The 26,040-nt window shown below is 44.7% G+C and overlaps 1 protein-coding gene across 2 annotated transcripts in view; it reads right to left on the bottom strand.

Moving 5' to 3' along the window:
* Nucleotides 1-26,040, bottom strand: part of LOC126535822 (tudor domain-containing protein 3-like) — a 171,506-nt gene that overhangs the window by 113,747 nt on the left and 31,719 nt on the right. For both annotated transcript variants that reach the window (XM_055073465.1, XM_050182655.3), the window contains exons 10-11: nucleotides 8,084-8,370; nucleotides 4,427-4,681 (exon numbers count right to left, since the gene is read on the bottom strand). In XM_055073465.1, the coding sequence (XP_054929440.1) occupies nucleotides 4,427-4,681; nucleotides 8,084-8,370 (542 nt within the window). The remainder of the gene's footprint in view (nucleotides 1-4,426; nucleotides 4,682-8,083; nucleotides 8,371-26,040) is intronic.

Raw genomic sequence — 26,040 nt, 5'->3', positions numbered from 1 at the left:
ATAATGGCACCGAACAAAAAGAAGCTTAATAGCAAACATCTGAAGCAGCTAGGCCTAGCGTTCTCGCTGTAGTGGCTGCCAGTGAATTGGCATGCGAGAATTAGCATGCGAGTGAATTAGCATGCCAGTGAATTAGCATGCGAGTGAATTAGCATGCGAGCATGCAGTTCGATGCTGTGATATAATACAACTGGCAGTGGCTTCGATTAATGTTGTTTCTATTCATTCCAATGGTACAACAGCAAAACCAGAGGCCACAGTGGCAACAAGACAGTGAGAAGTTATGCAGGAGGCGCCGTTGCGCAGTGTGCAGAATGTGAACAGCTGCACTCTTTTTCGGGGAACAAATCCACTTGCTGCTCATGGCCACTGCTGGAGCACACATGCCGAAGCCGTTCTGGCATAGCGTGGTGCAATTTAGTTGAATTTTCTGCCTTTGAAGCAACTTGGCACAGGAATTGGCATTTGTATCAAAATGGTGCAATTGGTGATGGAGTCCCACCCCTGACTATGTTATGACAGAAATTGCTAAATTTGAGAATACTCGAGCGTGAACATCATTTTACACTAATTGTGATAATGCCTATTCATTATTCAAAGAGTATTCAATATTCGATTCGGTCTCAAAAATAACTACTTCACACAGCCCTATGGTAGGGGAACTCGGGTTAATTTTGGCCCCTTGTGGTTCCTTAATGTGCACCTAAATCTAAGTACATAGCCTTACCAAAATGAGACCACCATGGCTGAGATTAAACACACGGCCTCATCTTAGCAGCTGAACACCACAGCCACTGAGCTACAATGGAGGGTGTATACAGTGCGTGTACGAAGTTAAAATTTTCAAGTTCCCTGAATTTTCCAGGTTTTCCCTGAGTACCTTTGCGAAATTCCCTGAGTGACACAGAACTTTATTTTATATAAAGACGGGCTGACACCATGTTGCCCGATGCTGTCCCTCTCTAGTAAGAATGTTAAAAAAAGTATTTAAAAAGAACGACTTAATTTAGTTTGAATATTAACCCTTTCAGGGTCAATGACGTAAATATACGGCGCCGCAAACAAGTCCGAAAATGGTCGATGCCGTATATTTATAGCGCTGTCTGTACGTTAAAAAAGCGCGCCCATTTCCTAACTTTTTCTTTTCTGTCATGTGCTGCCACTATGTGGGAATACACAGAATTTTTTTCCCGTGCCTCCCTCTCTTGGTTTTCGTTGCATCGTTTGCTTTAGCACTAGTTCGCTCCCGCGCATCTATATAGTACCACCCGCGCATTGGCGTGCGCTCGGGCGGATGGCAGTTCGGGTTTTGTTTTCGCAGGCGGTTTCGGCTTCTTGCACTTGCAAAACTGATGGCTATCTCGTTACTAATCGCTCAAAGGGCAACGGCCTCTTTCTCGCTCGTTCAGTGATCACAGGGGTGCGCATAGGAAGAATGCCGCTGTGCATGCGTTTCTGCTGCTTCTTTTCCTTTCCTTTCTCTTTTTTTTTTGACACGCGATAACTGATTGCCTCTGGTTGGCGATAAGATGAAGATTAGCGCAAGTTTGTCGCACGTTTCGCTTTTTTGACAGGCACACAACCACACAGTTTTCTTGAGTTCGCGCACCTACGCAGTTCGATTACGCTATGGATGTACATATTAGATATTAGTGTAAGAGCAGGAAGATTTGAGTCTTGCGAAATATTTTCATGTGCGCATTTTCAAGGCCTTGAACTATGTGTATAAAAATGCATGAAATTTTTAAGTCTTATAAGTTTATTTCCTTTTTCATTGTTGTTATTCATGAATGAAGAGTGCATATATACCAACGCAAGATATTTTTTCCCACTTTACAGTCACCCTAGAAAAATTGCGGTGAATTTTTTAAAAAATAAGTCGCTAAGAAGAATTGAAATCTGCAATAAAAAAAATCAACCCTGGGCGGTCGCATATGTCGAAAAAAATCGACCCTCAGAGGGTTAAGGAGTAGTGTCTATTTAATTCATAAATAAAACAGAAGAGAGGGGTTAGTAAAATACACAGCAAATAAAATATCTTAAAAAAAGGTGGTAAAACCCTTTGCAAATCAAGTCGAACATTTTCATATACGAATAAAAAGAAGATGCATACAGAAGAAAATATTTTCGAATATGAGCTATTTCTATCAACTGATAGCAAGCTCATTGGTATGAGGCCTAAACTTTGTCACAAGTGAGATTCTTTCTCAGCAGCTGACATAATCTCAGCATGTGCACAACACCTCAGCATTGCGTTTCACTGGTTTAAAGAGTTTATTTTGGTTTGGCTGAGGGACACTTGCATGTCAGTGTCAGCCAACACTTTGTTTTTACAGCGAAGCTGTATATGGCTAGCCAATCGTCTGTTAGTTGCCTGTACGCTGAGAACTCCTCCAGCACAACCCCATGCGCATGCGCGAAAAAGAAAAGACATAATAAAGAGAGAAAGAGGCGCGCAATAAGATCACTGTTGCGTACTCGGGAGCATCCCCATTAGATTCTGTGGCAGCAACACCACCTCGATAGCACAAGGCCTGTTCACTACGTCATGCTACTGGCCGAGAATTTTCATTGCCAAGGCTGGCATGACGAAAGTGGTGAAGTCAAAATCACTGTTGCCTACTCAGGAGCATCCCCATTAGATTCTATGGCAGTCGGTCCACTAGCATGACGTGAGGGATCGGAGTGAACAGGCCTTGTGCTATCTAGGGGGTGTTGATGGCAGTCGGGCCAGGTAACATGACGTCATGGATCGGAGTGAAAAGGCCTTGCGCTATCTAGGTGGTGTTGGAGTAGCTGCACCAGTATTGTCGTCATTGCTTTCCGTCGCAGCCAAGAGTGCACACAGCAGTTTCTCTCCGGCTCCAAAATGGATAGGCCACGCATCATACATACCTTTAATCGAGCCGGACATTCTCAAATACAAATAAAAAGGGGATACATAGAGAAGCAAATATTTTCGTATATGAGCTATTTCTATCAACTGATAGCAAGCTCCGTGGTATGAGGCTCGAACTTTGTCACAATTAACATTCTCTCTCAACAGCTCGTAAATCCACCTCAACTGTCCTGACTTACTCTCAGCCCGTGCACAACGCCTCACTGTGTTTCATTGCGTTAATGAGTTTATTTTGGCTTGGATGAGGGACACCTGCATCTCGGCATCATCCAACACTTTGTTTTTTGAGCTCAAGCTTCTTCAAAACGGCGGCAGCATGCTTCCTTTCCCGTTCATTCCTCAATGTGTAGGTCCTTTCTGTTCTCGTCCTCCTTCCACCGCTTGTTTGCCCTATGGACCATTTGAAGCATCTTCTTGGTCAGTTGTACAGTCAGCGTCCAATTTTTCTAACTCCCTACAGGCCGCAAAAACGTTCGAAAAATCGGCCAGTTGGAAAAAATAAATGCATGTCTTTTACTACCCTTAAGGGCTAAAACCACCACAGGCACATTCAAAAAAGCTCTGAAGGCCTGTCGGTACACGTATTAGGCATATCGGTGCTCGTACTGTGACAGGAGGTACCGGGTGCGCATGTGTATAATTAAGGAATACAAGCTATGTCCTGTGGCAATAGCCCCTTCCCACGCTAGTTATGCTTCACTGCAATACTTTTGCGTTTGCTTCACCAAGTAACATTTCTGTACAGAGGCAAAGCTGACTTTCGGAAACCGGCTTTATGCAATGCACCATGCTTTCCAAGCTTCTAAGCCAATCGCGAGGACCACAAAGGCGGAGTCGGTGCCATTTCTGACAGCAGCGAATTTTTTCAACGAAAACACTGCACCCAATGGCAAGAAGCTTAATAGCGAACGTCGAAGCAGCTAGGTCTAGTGTTGCCACGGTGGTGGCTACGGCTGCCAGCCGATCTACGTGCGAGAGCACCGGTTTGAGGCGGCGAGGTAATCAAAATGGCAGCGGTGGTGGCTTTGATTAATGCCGTTTCGGACCTGAAGTCATCTTCATGGCAAAATGTCCGGAAAATAGGACGGCAAAGGGTTCTTGCGTCCGAAATTTCAGACGTTTTGATACATCGACTCTGTGCCGCAAAGCCATCCGAATTATCGGGCATGTCCGAAAAATCGGGCGTCCAGAAAATCGGTCTTTGACTATACACTGGCAACTCCTCCAACTGACAACATCGTGTCAAAGACGATTCGAAACGATTCCTCTCTGTTATTCGAGCCAGCATTAGCGCGAGTTTTGTTCTCTTTCAATAAAATTACATCTAATTTTCCCTGGTAGAAGCACAAATTTCCTGAGTTTTCCCTCAGTATTTCCAGACTATTCAAGATCCCTGAGAATTTCCGATTTTACCAGTTGTCCCGGTTGGTAGTCACCCTGTGTACAACAATATTTGTAATATCTCTTTAGAAAGTACAGAAGCCATAAACGAGATGCTAAATTAAGACAAGCCAAAGCCTTGCTTACCTTGCCGTCTTCCCAATACTTGGCCAGCACCTTCTGTCCAGAGAAAAGCCGTTTGGTGCCAGATGATTTTGAGTCGGAAAAGCTACGGTCACCGCCACGGGGTGCAGGTCTTGAGCCAGGTGCCAAGTCGCAAGCCTGAGGCATGCGCCGTCTGTCCCCCCCATCAACTGGGGACTGCCGTGGGTGACTCCGATTGTTGTGGTTCCCTTGATAAGTCCGTGATTGCTGAGGTGGTCCACCGCTTTCTTGAGAGACCTATGCAGTGCACACATTCTTATGTTGGTGTTCACTTACCACCGCAGCACAACATGCTACTCAATATTGCTAGTGCTGGAACTTAAAATGAAGTAAAAGCACAAGCAAAAATAAATACTGTTAAACCTCTATATAACCAAGTTGGGAAATTTGGCAATTTGCTTTGATACATTGAAATTTAGTTGTATTGAAATTCAACCTGTTATGCAAACGAGCACAGCTGCCGATTGATTTTTCTTACACGGAAAGGGCCACAAAATTTTCCGAATGATCAGGCAATGGAAAAAAGGCAAATGTGAATTAGGGGGGAAAAATAACTTCATTGAAGTCGAGAGTCGGCAACAAAGCCGTAAGGGTTTATGCCTTGTCGACGATTTCTTCACAACGGTGGTACGGAGTAAGCAAAGCCAGCCACCCTTTTACGTCCATTGCACCACTGCGGCTGATACTGTCGCTCCCAGTGGGACGACACTAGAGTTAACACATATGGCTCCCTGCGGGAGCCAGAGTTGGGCTTCTGTTTTCCCCGTGCCGCTCCATTGCCATTTGCCAAGCACAGTCACGTGGAACTCCAAATTGCTGCAGAGAAGCCACCATAACAGTGGCAACATGCCAGCGTCCATACGGCGCCGACCACTCGCTTTGATCCGAATTTGCATTTAAAACTGGCTCTCTGCCCTATCAGCAAGAACCAAGCGGCAAGATCCGTCATCGCTAAGTCTCATGTCAAGCTGAGGTCAAATCATTAGGTATGTTTTGTTGTAATTATTGAGATCGGCTGTTTGTTTTCACACTGCTAGGACTACAGACACAGCACCAAGCCATGAAACTGGGTTGCTTTCTAGTTAGCAGATGGTGCCACAGCATTAGCATTGGTGATGCACTGACGACGCAGAAAGCAATAAAAGCCTAATTGTTTGCTGCATCATTAATTTACTACCCCGATCAAGCATGGTACGTGATGACAGTAGCGAGCAAACGCCAAGTAGATGCCAAATAGACACTGAGCAGACGCTGTGGTGCAGGTGAACATCTGTAAGGGCATTTGCCCGTACCACTTGCTAAGGAGGCTGCAAGCTAACTGCAGGGAATGCATATAGGTAAAGCGAAGCCTTGCTTTCGCATGCATGTAAACGCAGCTTATGGTTACAGCATCAAAACATTTTTTGCGTCAATCCCCCAACCATAAAGCATGTAACATAATGGCAAGCAGATGCCAAACAGACGATGCGGCGCGGATGAGCACATCTCGAGGGGAATTCGGCCTTCCTATAGGCTAAGAATTCACATAGCCTCCACAGTGCTGCAACTAGCTCGTGAGATGGGTTCCCTCTTTAATACCTTTGTGGTCTTGAGGGTATAAATAAATGAAATAGCCCCTGCGCGCCTCATGTCAGATGGCACTATCATGAAACATGCTGGCAGCATGGAGCGAATGCTTTGTCAGCCTCTTGCTTCAACGCATATCTGAAACTCGAGATTACACAATCTCCAGCACTAAACACACAGGAAAACAGCATACATGATAGTACGCCATCTCGGCACACCCAGCCTTTGCATAAACGGCAGATTACCTCTAAAACAGGGTGTGTAGGATGCATATGCGCTCTGCCGCACTGACAGCCATGCGTGCAGCCTGTGGTGGCTGTATCTGAACATGAAATCGGAGCAGAAGCAATCATTTAAAATAATTTTTTTAGCCAGATCGATTGAACAAGTGAATTAGCTATGCATGCTGTTGCAGTTTCATGCTTATATTGAATGACGACTAGCAATTTCGTGTTCTCACGTCAATTCTGTTGGGTCAGTGACACAAGTGATTTTGGAACATTTCAATTGTAAATATGAGATTTGCAATAGAATCCGTCGTATACAGTAATGTGTTCGCCTGTCATAGCCATTGATAAGTCACGTTGCACAAGTGCACACAGCGGCTAAGAAGCTTGACTTTATAAAGAAAAATACCTTCCACACATTTGGCATTTCAAACTTTTTATCATTTTGCAGCGACCGTTACACATTTTGCAATATTCACATATGAATCATACATCTGTTGTTTTGTAAAATAACTTGCTGTCCATGTTACCTACAACATTTCCTGGAACACGCGTGATAACAAAATGTAAACTACGCGGTCGCCATGTGTTAACCATGTTTTAATGTATTATCTCTTTCTCCAAATTCACCAAAACATTTGTTATACAAGTCTCTAATGTTAGTGTTTGAAGCTGCAGTTCGCCCCTTGCATTTGTGGCACTTTGTGATATTTGTGTGAGATATGGAATGTGAGGCATGCTAGAAGTGTTTGTCAACTGCAGTTGGCTTGCCCTACAAGCTTCAGTCTGTATCATTATGCTTTTGACGTCTCCCACAAGAAAAACATTGCAGTTTAGTGACCATTAGGCTAGTGTTTCTCTCGCCCCGTGCACCTTTTACAAAATATGCAAGAAACATTATGGTCTACGTCTTTTCAATCCTCCCAGTATACCTAGCTCCTCTCACATTGAACACCAAATTAAAGTCGATATACTATGCAACGTGCTCACTTAAATGGTGTTCCAAGACATTCGTGCCAAGAGAAAGCTTGGATTGGAACCACCTGCCCACCTGTAGTGTCTCCACTACTAAACCATGCATGTTTGAATCAGTCTAGTGAAATTAAGGTGAAATAAGTAAAAAAAAATTGTCAGAACAGAATTCATTTAAAAACATGAAAGTTCAACTCGTCATTCAAGATAAGCACAAAACTACTACAGCATACATAGCTAATTCACGCGTTTGATCGATTTTGCTAAAAGAATTACTTTAAATGACTGTCTATGCTCAGATTTGGTGGTCACTCATCGATGTGATGACCACAGGCTCTTGAAATGAGCAGCGTGGGCGATATCTTGCGCTGAAGGTGCACAGAGCGCAAGCCCGACCAGCCCCATGAACAAAGAATCATGCGCCAGAACCATGATCTGTTGAACCGAAAGCACCAAGCAGACGACAAGTCCCATGAGCCTTTGCGAGTTTATACCCCCACATATTGCGACTAGAATATAAGCTACCCTTGTTTGATCACTTCTTTCACTTTTATTAACATAATGCCAACCATTTTTCGTTCCATCACTCGTTGCACGGTCCTCATCTTCTCTTCAGGCTGCTTTGTTAACCTCCAAGTTCCTGCCCCATTGTTAGTACTGGTAGAATGCAGTGACTCTGCACTGTTTTCAGGGATAGTGGTAAGCTGCTGGTCGCGATGTGGTAATGCCTGCCGTATGCTTGTCAACCCATTTTTATTCCTTTGTGGATTTATTTCTCATAATCCGGGTCCCCTCTGACTAATTGGCCTTGATAAACGAACTCATTACCTCATCTTACAAGTGAAAAGGAATTGAAGAAAACAAAGGCACATACCCTGTGCCTGTTGTAAGGGCCGGCATTGTTGGAATAAAAGCCAGAAGAAAACCCATCGTGCAGATGGTTCTGGTACGAGTGATCGCCTTCCCCTCTCGATGATTCTTTATGCCCACGATACCGCTGGGATGGCGGATGCTGCTGCTGCTGACCAAAGCGGCCACTGTTGCTTGACGGTCCATTTGCACGGCCCTTTGAACTGCTGTGGCCTCCACGATTAGAGTGGTCGTGTGTAGAGTGGACCTCGGAAGGTTGGTCACCCAGGTGGGAATCTTCTACATCAGGCACTGGCAAAAGAAGTATTACAGAATGCTTAAAAGTGGTTAATTAATAAATTAATTAATTATGGGGTTTTACGTGCCAAAACCACTTTCTGATTATGAGGCACGCCGTAGTGGAGGACTCCGGAAATTTTGACCACCTGGAGTTCTTTAACATGCACCTAAATCTAAGTACACGGGTGTTTTCGCATTTTCCCCCCATCGAAATGCGGCCGCCGTGGCCGGGATTCGATCCCGCGACCTCGTGCTCAGCAGCCCAACACCATAGCCACTGAGCAACCACGGCGGGTTAAAGGGGTTAGCAGACCTGCAAAAATGGTTCACAAAGAGCACAATGACAACACATGTCTAACTTATACCAGGCAAAAAGTCACAATGCACAGTCATGTGTTTACTTGTACAAAGATCTGGTGAAGAAAGGTGTCTTTGCCACAGAGATGACAGACATATTTATTACCTCTATTGCTATTTGTAATGACCATCTTTAAAAAAAACATCTTTTAACACAAGCACCAAAGTAAGAAGTTGATTTGAGCTAGCTGCTGGGCTCATGCGGAGTGGCACATTTAGATATTGTAAAGTGCATTCAATTAAAAAAAAAGAAAAGCTTTGGTTGCTTTTGCCTAATCCTTTGTAAATGTTAGCCACATTTCAAGCTAAAAGAATAATATTTTTTAGGCAATTACTCGTATCATTGTGCCAGATACCCTAGCATTTATTGTTTGCATCAACCAACAGTAGTTTACCATATGTTTCAATGAAGACTTTAAAGGGGCCCTGAAACACTTTTTGAACAAAATAAAGAAATGTTGCCGATCTGTTGGCGAGGCTCCTGTGGACATATGAGCCAAATACTATTTCACTGCATTCAACAGAGAAGTTACAATCTCATCTCAAAAGCAGTTAACAGTTGCTTGCTCTCGCATCTGCAATGTTGCCATCAAAAGCAAGGTGCAGGCCAATGCTATTAGCTGATTTCATGAGCACAAGAACATTCTAAGTAATAGATAACTGCTAATGTTGAGTTAAATAAATGAAAAATATACATATCTGATATCTAAAAAAGATAGCAAAATGATTTCATGTTTGCAGTGTGCATAGCTGCATCTGCTGCGCTTGGCCCCCGAGATGGCAGCGGCACGTTGTGCAACAGTCTACTGCAGCTGCTACGGGGTGCTGCGATGAGCCCTTTCACGCCGCGACACTCTACTTTAGGCCGGGGCTTTGCCCTCTTGGCTTCTACACTGTGTAGCTTCCAGCACACTAGCAGAGATGAGAACAGAGAGAAAGCCAAGAATCGGTGCGATAACTCCATTTATAGGTGAAGGATTCAAAACATTTTTGCAGCGTAAGATTTGTCGGACAATGTACTTTAATAGTGAGGTCATTCTATGAGTAGTTAGAAAAGTGTTTCAGGGCCATTTAAGTAATAACTAAACATATGCTTTTCAAGATAGAAGTATGTTTTCTTCCAAGCAGTGGTGTAAGCAATGGTGGACGTCACAGGATGGTTGAGACGACGTGATTAGTGCACGAATTATACAAAATTGCTTGATTAACTTTTTAACCATTAGATAGACTAGACACTGAAAAGGGGAAATTAAAGTAAGCTGTTCGTACGTGCCTTATCGGCACTAAGATCTGAAAAATTAAGATTACTGTCACAGTTGTAGCATGGCGAATTTGGGCTTTCTCTGAGTGCAAAAATGACACTTGAAGGGCTGAGGAGTGCGTGTAGCCATGCCCTTGAGCAGACATTGCTGGGATACATCACTAACTGGCAGGAAGCCGGTGCACCGCATCCAGCATCACTCAACCACAGCATGCAGACGTGTTCATTGTTCGAGCAATAGGCAGCATATCTCTAGAACAATCACAAGGTAGTTGTAAATACAGAGGAAGCATTCTGGCAGTGTGCAATAATATTAAATAAAAAAGGTGAGCAAAATATTCACCCGTAGGATGGCATTGAATCTGTTCCTTGCCGGGAAATATGTCTTCATAAAGCTGTGATTTGTCCGACATTTTACTGTAGCTTCATGCTTATATACGCCAGGACATTAGCACTGAACTCCTCACCCATTATTAAAGAACGTCATCATCTTTGTGGACACAGAGATCCTGCTGTCAGAGAGTGTCAGACAGAGAGTGACAGAGAGCTGTCAGACGTTTCTAAATATAGACAGGAAGCACATGCTGACCACGATGTTTAACGTCATACAAATGCATCGCTAAAGTGGCGTTTCTGTTTGCAGCCATGTAAGCAATGACCATGTCAACATTCTCAGCAGTCAAAAATTGGCCTGTCATTGTCACAGTCGTGTGAAAGCTCAACAGAAGAAATGATCAAGTACTGCTTCCTTCAAAACAGCGCAATCCTTCAAGACTTGCAAATTGTTAGCACGTCTTCTTTTATTATTTTACAGTGCCCACACACTTTCACTGTATTTCATATCTACCTAGTGCTCAGCCAATCAACACATCTGCATACTGTGGCAGAGCAGCGCTACACCACACTCCCAATGACTAATCACATAAGCTGTGCAATGAAGAGGTTGGTCAAACTGCTCTCACTTTCTGCCAATAAGTAACATGTCCCAGTGACATTTGCTCAAGGGTGTTGCTGTGTATGCTCCTCAACCTCCGAGTTTCAATTTCATATGCGCAAGGAGTCCCAATCCTTTCCACTACAATTATAAGGATAATCACATTGTTCTACAGATGCTTTAAAGTGCCGCCTTATGGGAATTGCCTTTTGTTTAACATGTGACTGCATCTCAATTGAGTGAGTGCTGGGCTCCCCATCTTGGTAATAATGTTAGTTTAACAGCAGTGAAAACATTATCTCTTGATAGTAATATTTCAGTGCCATTAAAGATGTCTCTCTTGTTATCACTGCTTCTGCAAGAATCAAGTTCTTTTGGACATGCAATAGACTGATAATCCTCAAAGCAGCGAGAACAGGGAAAGATATATATATATATATATATATATATATATATATATATATATATATATATATTGTAAGCAAGATGACGAACGTGCGCACAGAGTCAGCAGCATCGGCAGCATCAAGCGCGCAGCAGAGGCTCGAGCTCGGGAACTGCTCGGTGCATCCTAGGAGCGGCGGTCACTACAAACCCCAATAAATCTCCTTTATAAGTGGTGGAGCCGTGCGGGGTAACGTTCCATTCTACCATCCTGGAACTCCGTTCTCGGACGCTACCCTCTGCCACGCCGGACGCCGACCAGCAGACTCTTCCATTGCCACCCGCCCCTTGTGCTGGCACCGTTCGCCAACGAGAGCCTCCCTATCTTCAGCGGAACCGACGACAACGACGTTGAAGAGTGGTTGTCGTCCTACGAACGGGTGAGCGTTCACAACAAATGGAATAACTCGGACAAACTGGCTTACGTATCCTTCTACCTCGCGGGCATGGCCAGTCTCTGGTTCAGAAATCATGAGAAGGATATCCGAACGTGGTCGGCGTTCAAGACATCCATTACGGAAGTATTTGACCGACCCGTCGTCGGGAAACTCCTAGCCGAGCAGCGTTTGTGTACATGCGCACAAGACACGGGTGAGACATTCACCAGCTATATAGAAGACGTGCTAGATTTGTGCAGGCGCATGAACGCTGCCATGACGGACGCGGAAAAGATCAAGCACGTCATGAAGGGAATCGATGATGACGCGTTCCAGATGCTTCTCGCCAAGGACCCACGCACTGTTGGCGACGTCATCAGCTTGTGCCAGAGCTATGATGAATTACGTAAGCAGCGAGCTCTGACAAGGCAACATCCCACACCAAATGCGGCGTCACTCTGCAGCCTGACCACTGGCCCAGAACAAGCCTCCCTGATAACCCAAATCAAGGACTTCGTCCGCGAAGAAGTCGCACGACAGCTATCTCTGATGTTCGTCACTCAGTAGTCTGCCAGCACTTTACCATCTCATCTCCGTAACGTGATCCATGAAGAGGTCCCAGAAGCGCTGCCGGCTGTTCACCAGTAGGATGTCGTGACTACACCAGTCACTTATGCTACAGTTGCTGCAATGGCCCCTCGCACTGTGCCCGTGCGTCGATTTCAGCAGCCTGTGCACCGCCCTCCCCCTCCCAACCCCTCGACCACCACTGCCATCGCTAACCCGTGGCGTACGCCGGACAATCACCCTATATGCTTCGCATGTAGATGTCCCGGTCATGTCGCAAGGTTCTGCCGCCGCCGATCGCAGGCGTTCAATGACGATCGCCGAGCGCCCTATGTGCCGCCTGATTCAAATGCGCCTTAACATGGACTTCGACCCATCATCACCTCGCTCCCAGACTGATCGCCGTCCTCGCTTCGAACACCTCCGATCACCCTCTCAACGTCGCCAATCACTTTCCCCTATGCGTCGACGACCCGTCTCTTACGAAGAGGGAAACTAGACGATGCAGTTCCTGAGGCAAGAACTGCGCAAGTGTCGACATGCCGAAGTCCTCCTCCTTTACCTGCCAATGTCATTGATGTGTTTATCGAAAATGTCACCACAGTCGCCCTCGTTGTTACCGGTGCTGCTATTTCAGTTATGGATGCCAGGTTTTGCCGTTCGCTTCGTAAAGTGACGACGTCTCTGTCTGGATTGTCGCTACGAATGGCGAGTGCTCAACCCATTTGCCCTACCGCTGCTTGTACTGCCCGTGTGACCATACAGGACGTTTTGTACACGATTGAATTCATAGTTCTTTCATCGTGCTCCCACGCCGTTATTCTAGGATGGGATTTTTTCTCACGCCACAATGCCATCATCAATTGCGCTCTGGCTGAGATTGAACTTTTCCACCTTGGTAACCTGGCCTCCGTCGATGCTCATCCTGCCGCTAAAATTCTCGTGAAAGAAGACACCTGTATTCCCCGTGCTCTTCAGCATTCGTACCAGTCTTCTGTAGTACCATATCCGACGGGACGGTCTTCTTCGTGCCCTCTCATCACTTTGTTACCAGAAAAGCGCTTCCTTTGCCCTTTGCAGCTCTTGACCTTGCCGCCGGTGTCAGCACGATGCCCATTTACAATCATCTTTTGTCGCCGCTATCACTGCTCCGCCGCGAATGCCTTGGTTACGTCGAGTCGGTCAATTCAACACGAATTGTCTCCGTCATTGACGAAGTGCCTTCTACTGCCGTCCATGAACTAGCGCCCTCTCCGTACCCGACTCAACATGGACTGGTGTGTTCAGCCCATTCATCGCCGAAGATCTGACGCACTCGCAGCGATCTCAACTTCTCGCAGTCCTTCAGCACTTCCGCCGTTCTTTTGACGTTGCGCAAACATCTCTTGGCCGTGCATCGACGGTCGAGCATTACATCGACACTGGCTCTCACTCACCGCTGTGACAAAGACCATATCGCGTGTCCGCTACGGAACGTCGCGTTGTTGCAGACCAGGTCGATGACATGCTCCGTCGAGGCGTCATTCAACCTTCCCAAAGCCCATGGGCCTCTCCCGTGGTCCTCGTCACAAAAAAAGACGGTTCCATCCACTTCCGTGTTGATTTTCGACGGTTGAACAAGATCACGCGGAAGGACCATTACCATTATCCATTACCAGGCCATTATCCATTACCACGCATCGATGATGCTCTGGACTGTTTGCAGGGAGCCAAGTTCTTTTCTTCGCTGGATTTGCGGTCAGGCTATTGGCAGGTTACGATGGCAGAGGCGGATCGCCCAAAAACTGCCTTTGTTACACCAGACGGCTTGTATGAATTCACCGTCATGCCTTTCGGACTTTGCAACGCACTTGCTACATTCGAAAGAATGATGGATAATGTTCTGCGTGGCCTCAAATGGAAAATCTGTCTTTGCTATCTTGACTACATTGTGGTGTTCGCCCCTGATTTCGCAACGCACCTGCTCCGCCTCCAGCACGTACTCACTTGCTTGACCAACGCCGGGTTGCAACTTAACCTGAAGAAGTGTCGATTTGCTGTTCGTCAGCTCACAATTTTAGGCCATGTCGTGTCAAAGGAGGGCATTCTCCCGGATCCCGAGAAACTACGTGCTGTTACTGCGTTCCATAAACCTACCACTGTGGAGGAGCTACGCAGTTTTATCGGCCTCTGCTCTTCCGGCGATTCATTCGAAATTTTGCGTCAATTATATCGCCTCTCACACAGCTCCTTGGCGGCGCTAGAGATCTCTTATCATGGTCTCCAGCGTGTGTCAACGCCTTTAAAACCTTGCGCCGCCTTCTCACGACGCCACCCATTCTTCGCCATTTTGACCCTCGAGCGCCAACCGAAATCCATACCGATGGAAGCGGTGTCGGCCTTGGCGCTGTGTTGGCACAGCGTCAACCTGGCCACACAGAATACGTCGTCGCATACGCGAGTCGCACGTTAACCAAGGCGGAGACGAATTACAGCGTTACAGAAAAGGAGTGTTTGGCCATTGTGTGGGCACTTGGCAAGTTTCGCCCATATTTATACGGCCGATCGTCTAATGTAGTGACCGACCACCACGCACTATGTTGGCTGTCGACGCTCAAAGATCCATCGGGCCGCCTTGCCCGCTGGGCATTGCGAATCCAAGAATATGACATCCGCGTGGTTTACCGTTCCGGGCGAAAGCACTCCGATGCTGACGCGCTATCCCGATCGCCGCTTCCCCCGAAGGCCAGACACGACTCCTCCTGCGAGTGCACATTATCCTCTCTGGACGTTCACACTATCGCTGCTGTACAGCGTAATGATCCCTGGACTGCATCTCTGCTGAACCTTCTCTCGGATACGTCGAAAGTTCCGGCGTCACGTACGCTTCAGCGCCAAGTTCCTCATTTTGCGATTCGAGACCAGCTACTATATCGACGCAACTATGCCCCAGAGGGATGCACCTGGTTACTCGTCATTCTGAGAATCTTGCGATCAGAGCTCTGCTCCTCGTTCCACGTCGACCCTCAGTGTGGCCACGTGGGAGTCTTCAAGACCTACAAAAGACTTCGACACCGCTATTACTGGCACGGAATGTACAATTTCGTTCGAAAGTTCGTCCGCTCTTGTCATGAGTGCCAACGCCGCAAAGCGCCACCGCACAACTCTGCCGGTGAACTCCAGCCTTTACAATGCCCATCCCGACCCTTTCATCGCGTTGGCATAGATCTCTACGGGCCACTTTCGTTGACTCCTACCGGCAACAGGTGGATAATCGTTGCGGTAGACCACTTAACCCGTTATGCAGAGACTGCTGCTCTACCAAATGCTACAGCGCAGCGGCGGTCGCTACGAGCCCCAATAGAAGAGAATAGAAAGCCTTTATTTTAAGGAAGGGGACGGCTCTAGGCCGCTGATGGGGATTAGGAGGGAAGGGAATGTGGGTACCCAGACTGTTGGCTGAAACACTTCTTCATCTCAGTCTGGGATCTTCCGCTTTATGCAGGCTCAGGTGCATGTTCAGTTCCGCCGCTCTCACATGGGCCGATCGACCCCTTCTACACTACTCGAAACAGGCGACTTTGTCTGCCATATGTCGCAATGGCTTTCTGTGTTTCAGGGTTAGTTTGTATTGCAATTCCTAGTGTTTTAATGTCTCCGTGTAGTAGATGCTGAATGTTGGATCTCCCTTGTGAAAAAGCTGCACAGCTCCAAAAAATGGAAGTCTGCTCTGCATGACTCCTGGCAATGTGTACATAGGGTGTAAGTCTTCGCAATCGTAGCTTGTCTGGGTTGGTGCCATTTCTCAAGTATGTGTGGTGTGTATGCAGCGTTGGCCATAACCTTATTCAAGAAAACCTCTTCCGTACGGGTAAGCCCGCCCTTGTCGTCAAACACATGTACTGGTGTAGCTTCTAATAATCTCCATTTACTGTCTGCTTTTATTTTAGTACGAATGTAATGAATCAGTGCTCTGCTAGGAGAGCCTGCGGCCAATATCTTTAGGTATGGATTTTGGTCCGCGGGGTTTGGCGAAGAAATGGAGTGTGGGGAGCTGTACGCGTAATCAAGCCCACCCGCTTGCGCGGCAGCTGCGTGAGCGGCTGCGTTTCCCCCATCCGTGCCGGTGTGCCCCGGTGTCCATAGGATTTCAACATTTGTCCCATTGTCCTGTATTCTCTTTAGCTTTTTTCTGGTGTCGTTGGCCACCGCATCATCTGTCGTAGGCCCCGTTAATTCGGCCACTGCTTCGTACGAATCAGTAAGAATCCGATAATTATTTCGCACACTCTGCTCTACAATGTCTCCCATGTCAATGGGAATGGTGTTGACCGCTCCCCATATAGCTAAGAGCTCAGCGTGCAAGGTTGCACCCCCAGGAAGCTGACATGTGTGATAGCCATTGTGTTGGGGTGCAGATGTGCTAACCCAGGCCACGCTTGCTATGTCGTTTGTGATTGCAGCGTCCGTGTAGATGTCAGTGGTGTGCTGCGGCGTGCTCAATCCCAATATCTTTTCAAATATTTTTCTAGCTTCCGCGTTTCGTCTGGCGATAGGGCGTTGTTGCCTCCGTATGCCCAGTGGTGCTTCCCATGGTGGCGTTATGGTCGCTTCCGCGGGCTCTGGCTTCGCATGGACTTGTTTATCCCATGCCATGATCTGTTTTCCTTGGGTCGTGTTTTCCAACCGGGATCGCATTCGAATTCGTGCTTCACTGATTATGTCCCGTATGGGTGGAATCGCTACGAGCTTGAGCAGGTCCTCGTTCCTCATGTGCTTTGGTAGCCCAGTGATGGAGGGTGGCCCTGTGTAACTTTTCGATGTCGCCGAGGTCTCGTTCAGAGAATTCGTACAAGGGTGCCCCGTAAAGAATCCTTCCAACCGCGACCGCTTTTGCAAGCGTTTGGCACGCTTTCTGACGCGCTCCGCCATACTTGCTCGATATTCGTCTAACCATGTGCAACAGCGGTCTCCATTTTTGCTTTAGTGTGCAAATCCATAGCCGGGGGCTCCTTTATAATATATATATATATATATATATAGTGCCTTGGTGTATTGTGCTTCAACGAATCTGCAGTCAGTAGAGCACAATTTGTTGTGCTTTTGTTCTCTAAACAAAATTTTTAGTGAAACAAGATTTCCTTAATTCCTGTACTTCTCACAACATAGTCAGGAAAACATGTTTACACAGCCAAGAAGGTACTCTCAGTTCATTATCATGACTGCATGAGTAATCCACTGCGATTACATGTACATACGAGTCCGGGTTGATCGTCACCTCCTGTTATCAAAATGCAGATTAGGAGACGCAAAATCTTCATTGAGAATCATGGCAGTGTGGCAACATAAAAAGTCTACAAGAGGCAGACTTGTATGTAACAAATGACATGTAATTAATCAGTTATAATCAATTACATCTTTTTAAGCCATTCTCATTTTTCTCATCGAGTCAACTATCTAGTATTATGCGAGTGCCTCTGCTCTTTAACTACAGACCCGCAGAAAAATGCAAATAAGCAATTTGACAGTTTCAGCAAAGCAATGTGTAATGCATTAGCGCAATCGTCAAACACCTTAGAAGAAAGATATTATAGCACTCCTACCTGTCCTTGGATGATGAAAGGACTGCTAAAATTAATTAAAGATAAAGACTTTTGGCACACTAAAGTAAAGTCACATAGGGGTAACAAATATTATGAATGAAAATTTTGTATAGCTCTAAATATAGGAACTAGCACTATACATATTCATAAACATAAGTATTACACAAATTTAATGGTCTCTAATTCTGCTAATTCAAAGGCTACATGGCACATTATAAACTCAGTAATCAAGCTATCGGTTAGCGAATATACCGTTACAATACCAGATTTGAAAATCTTAGGAATATCTATGGACTACTTAGTAGCATCATTCAGCTCATACTTCTGTGTGATTGGTCAAGCAATATCTAATTTAGTTAGTTAAATGTGGTTTAATGGCGCGAAAGCGGCTAAGGCTATGCTGCGCCAAACACAAGGTGTTTTAAAATTAAGTTTTGGAAGGAAAAGCCTGTGTTAATAGTCTATATATTATGTAAAAATCCAGTGCCGTCTAGAAATTTACACACATCAGATAATGGGACTAGCGGATCATCACCTAAAATTAAAGCAGAGTGTAGAGGTATGTGTAGTTGATATAACTTCTGCAAAAGGTTTTGTCTGCATATTTCAATGTGTGTACATGTCAGTAATACATGCATAACTGTTAATGGTTCTTGGCATTTCTCACATGTTGGTGTGTCTTCCTTCATCAGTAAATAATTGTGTGTGAGGTGTGTGTGCCCAATGTGTAGTTGGCATAAAACTACTTCGAAGAACTGCTCCTGATGATAACATGACTTCCACTCACCAACTATGGGTTTAGTGAGATGTAGCTTGTTGTCAGCACAACGGTCCCATTCGTGTTGCCATTTTGACGTTAAGGCTTTTCTAATCGCACGGATTCTATCTTTATATGGAAGTGTTGTGTTTGTTATGTTTTGTTTTTGTTTTTATGCACATCTATCAGCTGCTTCGTTACCCGGAATCCCAACATGGCTTGGAACCCAGCAGAAACTAATTCACTTCCTGTATTTGTTAAGCGCCACCATGTTTAAGATGTCGCCTATCAGGGGTTCACACTCGAATTTCAGATGTAGAGCCTACAGTGTGCTTTAGGAATCAGTGTATACGACTGCATTTTTGTGTTTATCAGTGATAATCTATTTAACAACAACCCATATAGCGTAAACTTCGGTCGTGAAAACAGAAGCGTGCTGTGTTAATCAAATACTTGTTTCCCAATTTTCCGTTACGGCCCCAACACCCACGTGGTTCTTTTGCTTTAGAGCCATCAGTGCAATATTTCATGTTATTTTGACATTTGTCCTGAAGAGCACGGAATTCTTGTATAATGTGTTAATGTGGGGTGTCTCTTTTCTTTAGATGGGTTAACGTCCAGTCACATAACTGTGTGAAATCGTACCATGGGGGCAACCGTTGTGGTTTTTTGGCAATCTGGAGGACTTCATGAGGAATGTCATAATCCCGACAATATTGCTCATACCGCGGGATCTATACTGCAATATCTAATTATGTACCTCTTTTTTCGTCTATTACTTACCCGGAAAGGACGACAAAGTCATTTGGTTTTGCGGAAATTACAGCGGAGAAGATAGTGTCCATAGCTGACAGCATGCCATTCAAACATTTTATTGGGCACGCTAGAATATCCACAGTGACCTTAAAGCATTGTATTGATATAGTGTGCAAGCAATTAGAAAAAATATTCAATCTCTCTTTCTATACTGCTATCTATCCAGACTTATTAAAGATTGTTAAGGTTAGTGCTACTTACAAAGATGGGGACCATAATTTGTTAGAGAACTACCGTCCTATATCTGTCTTAAGTTGCCTAAACACTGTCCTTGAAAACCTTATCGCCCAACAAATACTTCATTTCTTGAATGTGAATCCATTTTGTCTTATTTCCAGCATGGTTTTCGAGCTAAAACATTGAAAAAAACAGCAGTATTAGCTTTGTGTGACTACATAAATTCTTACTTGAACAACAACAAAAGCGTCTTAGGCATATTTCTAGATGTGCAAAAAGCGTTTGACACTGTAGATCAGGACGTATTGCTAAATAAGTTAGAATGCTATGCTTTTCCAGGTCTAACTCTTGAATTTTTCCACAGCTAACAGAAAACAACTAGTTGCCATTGCACATACCAAATCCAACGTTTCTGACATTGTTACAGGTATCCCAAGGCTCAGTACTGGGGCCAATACTTTTTTCTTCATTTGTAAACAATCTTCCTAATGCCTTAGAAAACTTCTCTGCTGTAATGTATGCAAACAAGTGTTTTACTTTGTGCACTAGACTCCTTGGACTAAACATTCCAAGTGGCCAATAATAAACTTCTAAGTGTTAACCAGTGGTTCGCGTCAAGTAAGCTAACTCTGAATACCAACAAAATTGAATATATTCTCTTTTACTTCTTCGTGAAAAGCACCTCTAAGAGAATGTCATTCGCTTTTTCTAAACCATAATATACTTGAGTGGACGAGTTCAATTCAATACTTGGGTGTCACATTAGATGAGCATCTTCATTGGAAGCCTCACATTGCATTGCTCTGTAAATAGTTAAAGGGACCCTGAAACGATTTTGACAATTTTCTACAAACGTACTGAGTCATTAGAGTAGGTCCTACTGATCATTAATTGACACATCTAAGTGCTCCGCGTAAAGTGTGTAATTTATTATAAGGTTTTAAAAATGCACATCGCTGCCGATCGCAGCACACTGCTCGGCGGAATTTTAAGCCGCCCCTACCCATATGATAGAAATCGCCCATATGACGTCAGTGGGGCGAGCTATCCGATTGGCTGGCCAGGGCGCGTCATCGATAATTTTTCCAACTTTATGGTAAACAAATGATGTTTGTAATAGTTGGAAGGTTAGTTAATTTGTTTTTATAAAAAGAAAGTAACATAAAGAGAATGCACAAGAACAATTTTTCAGTACACTTAAGCACTTCCGGCACACAGCAAGTGTCGTCTGCTTGTGTCACAATGTGCTCCGTCTTTGACGAGAGCTCTGCAGTCAGTGTCGGTCTGTCTTTTCGCGAGCGTTACGATTCGACTTTGTTGCGTTGTGGACTGCAAACGTAGCGACTGGCAATATGTCAAGCTGGCAAGCTGCGACATTGTGTCCTTCTGCAAGCCAGTAGACGAGCGGACTGGCTGCAGCGCATTGGACAGCCGCTATCCAATGGGCGCCAGGATTTGCGCGATTACGGCCGTCGCTTTACACCGGAAGATTACTAACGCAATAGCGTTTCGTGAATCCGGTATTAGGGCAAACGCAAGCACAAGGGGACAGGGCCTGGCCATGTCCCCTTGCGTGTCGTTTCAGGGGATGAACAGAAGCGCAAATGTGAATGGTCTGCACGGTGCAGCCACCTGGTGGCATAGAGCTCAACCACACACAGTAGTAGTAACAAAATGTATTCTTCTTTGCTGCTGGTGTAAATTTTTCGCAGGAGTGTAATCCTTGACACATTGTTTTTGGAATTATTTAAAATGTTTTACACTTGGTTGGAGCAATATTAGCTCTTTCTTTGGCAGGTTAAGCTCTGCGCCCACGGGGGGCTGGACCGTGGAGACAGATCAGGCAGCTCAAGCATGTCTACGCTGAAGTTCCTTCATCAGCTTGAGTTTATGCCTTCACTGTTCCGTCAAAACGTTCCTCTAGTGTGTGATTACCGGAATACCAGACACATTCAGCGCTACGACAGAATGCTCGCAACGCACGCTGCTTCGATAGCTCTCGCTTGGGATTGACGGCCAAGCCGCTAGCGGAGATGTTTGGCGCGGGCGGGCTCCAAAACAACCGGAAGTGGACGATGTGACGTCACATCGTGACGCAGAACCAGTGAAGGCGGAGCTTAGCCCCGACCGCTCGGCGAACGAGTTGAGGAGGAAAAGCATGGCTAGGGAGGAGGGTAACTTGTAATCGCTTGTAGCTCCATTAATACGTAACGCTTCACTTAAATTGTTGTGTGGGTGTTCTACTTAAGCTGTACCCTATGTGTCTACAAAATTTGTCTGAACAGTTTCAGGGGCCCTTTAAGCAAAGCTTGTTTTATTCTGTATAAATGTCATTATTACTTCGACACTGCCATTCTGAGAGCAATTTACTTTAGTATATTCCATAGCCATCTATCCTACTGTATTGCATCTTGGAGTAAACCGTATGTTTCATATGTAGAACCTATTGTACTTCGTCAGAAAAGCGCTTTGTGATTTGACTTTTTCGGATTACAATGCTAAATCAATGCCGTTGTATCAAAGTTTAAATATACTGCCTTTTAATTTTTTGCTGAATTTTAAAACAACATTAAGTACTCATAATAGCATAACTACTAACTGCCCTTCGAGTTTATCCAATTTTTTATACTCCAGAAGCAATACAGGCAGCGCACTTAAGGGAAATTTTCTCTAGCCAAAAAGGAGCAGGTTAAACAGTACTGAAGCACTCTATGAAACAGCTTACCATTTGAAGTAAAACAAGTGAAATTTTTTTCAATATCATTGAAATCCCATTGTCACTCACTACTGTTATCTGCATAGGGTTTTCATCTTGCTTGTGTATTTATTTGTTTTCTTTCTTCACTTGCTGTGTATAGTTACTAAGTACAAATTCCTTTCTGTAGGTTTCTCATAGCTTTTTGTTTATAAATGAATATTTATGTATATATGATTTATTTATACTTTGTTTTATTGTCACTATGATTGTGAATAATAACTAGCTTGGAACCCAACTAGCCTTGAGCTAGGGATTCAGATGTCTTGTACAATATTCCTTTGTACTGTTCCTATTTTGAATAAACTTTCCTACGAAACATTCCAAATTATTGATTACTTTCTTTAGTTGATAACGCACATGGTGATTAATTACTTTTTCAGCGACCAATTACGTGTAAGCAGTTACTTTATTGACAAGACAAGCTGTAAGGCAATGCAGCTTTGAGCCCTCGAATTTGTAAGGAACTATGCAGCAGAACACCAATGGTCATGCCATGCAGCAGCCTTGCTCAGACAGGCAATTTTGGGTGCACAGTATTTGTGTGCGCATTGTAATGCTCCGCTAGATGTTGGCTGAAATTTTCACCAGCGCTGCTATGGCTCGATCATGATGGAGATATTGGAGATTGATGCCAAGAAATTAACTACAGATTATTTTTTTCTATTTTTCGCTGGGCCTACCAAATGGCCTTCTTCAAGCCACAGCAACAAAGAAATGCCACGCTTCACAAAAAACCCAAATACGAGCATCACACCTTTGAGTACAGTCTTGTGGTCAACGTTTTCGTACGTTACAACACTGCCTTTCCCTCCAGCACATATATTGAGCAAGTTTTCAGTGTTGTTGCTGATGTTTCCACAAGAACCGCTGAGCAACATAAAATTTAGAAAACGAATGGCAGTCAAGATAAACAATTGTAGCCAAGCATTCAACGTAAATCCATCTGGTCAGGAAACATGATAAATAGAATAAAATGCAGTCACTGACCATGTCACTTTTTGACAAGGTCAAAGAGTGGCGCTCGTTCTATTAGCTGTACTTGTGCAATGTTAACCTTTGAGGGTCGATTTTTTTCGCTATAAGCGACCACCCAGGGTCGATTTCTTTTATTGCAGATTCCAATTCTTCTTAGGGACTTATTTTGAAAAAAATTTACCGCAACTTTTCTAGGGTGACCGTAAAGTGAGAAAAAAATATTTTGTGTTGGTATATATGTACTCTTCATTCATGAATAATACCAATAAAAAAGAAAATAATCTTATACGGATTATAAATTTGATGTATTTCCATACACATAGTTCAAGACCTTGAAAATGCACAAGAGAATATTTTGCAAGACTCAAATGTTCCTGCTCTTACACTAATATGCACATCCATAGCGTAATCGAACTGCATAGGAGCGCACTCAAGAAATCTGTGTGGTTCTGTGCCCGTCAAAAAAGCGCAACGTGTGACAAACTTCCGCTAATTTCAATCTTATTGCCAACCAGAGACAATTAGTTTTCGCGAGTGCCAAAAAGAAAAAGCAATGGAAACGCACGCACGGCAGCATCCTTCCTATGCGCACCCCTGTGAGCACTAAACAAGCGAGAAAGAGGCGGTCGCCGTTTGAGCGATTAGTAACGAGTTAGCCATCAGTTCTGCAAGCACAAGAAACCGACACCGCCCACGAAACAAAACCCGAACTGCCGCCCGCCCGCGCGCGCACCATTGCGCCAGCGGTACTATATAGAGACGCGGCAGCAAACTAGCTCTAAAACAAACCATGGAACAGTATATATTTATCGATGCGTGCGAAAATAAAATCTTTAGTTGAAAGTGAAGCACTGTGACTGTGTATCTGTTTCTTCCTACGTCCTCGTACAGTCGTGCTTATACACGCTCCCATGGATTATAACCAACTAGCCCACCAACATGTTTTAACCGAAGAGAGGGAGGCGTGCGAAAAAAATTCCCTGTATTTCCACATAGTGGCAGCACATGACAGAAAAGAAAAAGTTAGGAAATTGGCTCGCTTTCTAAACGTACAAACGACACCATAATTATACAGCCTCGACCATTTTGGGACTTGTTCGTGGCGCCGTGTATTTACGTCATTGACCCTCAAAGGGTTGATAAAGGTTTAGAGAAAAGTAACGTAAAAGTAAATGACTACCTTTTAGTAATTGATCAATTACTTTCATCTCAACTCCAGTAATCAGTAATTAACAACAGTTTTAATGAAGTACTAATTGTAATTGTAACCAGTTATTTTTTTCTATAATGTTTAGAAGTCTCATGAGAGTACACTCAATTGCCCCTAGTTCACTCACGCTTGTAACTGCTCAAAGTGCATTCACATCAGACAGAGCTAAACAACTTTTCTTCAAAGATGAGCAGCTATTTCTTCTCCCTTTTTTCTAAAATGCATTGTCCATACAATATGCAAGCTCGCGTTGTCCCCTTTTGGTGCATCAGAGTACATGGAGATTGCATAGTGTCAGTAGATACTTTTCTTGGTGTACAATCCCACACTTTCCTTTATATGCATAGTAAATTATCCTATACAGTTAGTACATTTGCACAGCAAGCAGATTCCCCTCTTGCAGCCATGCAGACATTCAGCTGCACCGAGAAGGTGAGCAATGGTATCGTATGGTGTCTGAGCCATCTCTTTTATGCTCTGTAAACTAACCACTGTAAAGCCGTCTATACGTAAACGCTGATATGCCATGTACACCTACGAGCGTAAGTGTACGGACCACGGGAGTGCGCGCCAAACTGCGTTGATACGCCACCTTCCAGCACACAACCTGTTGTCGAGAGTGGCGCTCGAGCCCCAGTGCGCATGTGCATCCTATCATATCTGATGGCGTGCCAAGTTGCATTACATAATGACTTACGCTGCTTGCAGACTAAACTTTCAATGCGCTGCTGTCTGTGCCACTTCCTCGGCCCCGTCATACCTGCGCTGCCATTGTGGATGCGGCATGGCTGGCTTGCGAGTTCGTCTTGCACTGCAGCTTCTTGAGTTATTGTGAAGCCTAGTGCCTATTCTCATGCCTTTTGATGATTTGATGAGAATTCCTTGCTTCTTACTGCAGTGTTATGTTAACGGAAGCGCTTGCAAAATTTGCTGCTAATGTGCTGCTGCTACTTTCATAGAATAATGTGCCAATAAACAGTTGAAATCCTTTTGCGCAACAAAGACACCGATTAGAAAATCATGTTTGACAAAGAAGCAGCTAATACCAGAAACACTTCTGATAACATAAGGTCGCACTCAGAAGCAAAGCATTCTTCTCGTGTTGTCAAAAGGCGGTAGAACAGGCAATGGGCCAAGTGATAACCAATGAAATGAGATGTGCGGCATGGACCCGCAAGCCAGCTTCGCCGTAGTTAGTGAAACAGCGGTGCAGATGTAAATGAGCAGAGGAAGCGGCACAGGCTGAACCTTTAGTCGAGGAGCAGCGAACTTCATTAAAAAGCAGTTTACTTCATTACAGCATTGCTTGCACATTAGTCTCGACAGCAAGCGCCACACCAGAAGATGCAGTTTGGCATGCACTCCCGTGGTCTACGTACTTTTGCTCACGGGTGTACACACAGCTCGCTTCAGTTTCTCCATTGTGATGAGCCTGTTAGGTTTAATAGTTACAGAGGCCTGTTTTCT

The sequence above is a fragment of the Dermacentor andersoni genome, chromosome 4, assembly GCF_023375885.2.
Source record: "Dermacentor andersoni chromosome 4, qqDerAnde1_hic_scaffold, whole genome shotgun sequence".
In the NCBI taxonomy this organism is placed as follows: Eukaryota; Metazoa; Arthropoda; class Arachnida; order Ixodida; family Ixodidae; genus Dermacentor; species Dermacentor andersoni.
This window is presented reverse-complemented; position numbering and strand designations above follow the sequence as displayed.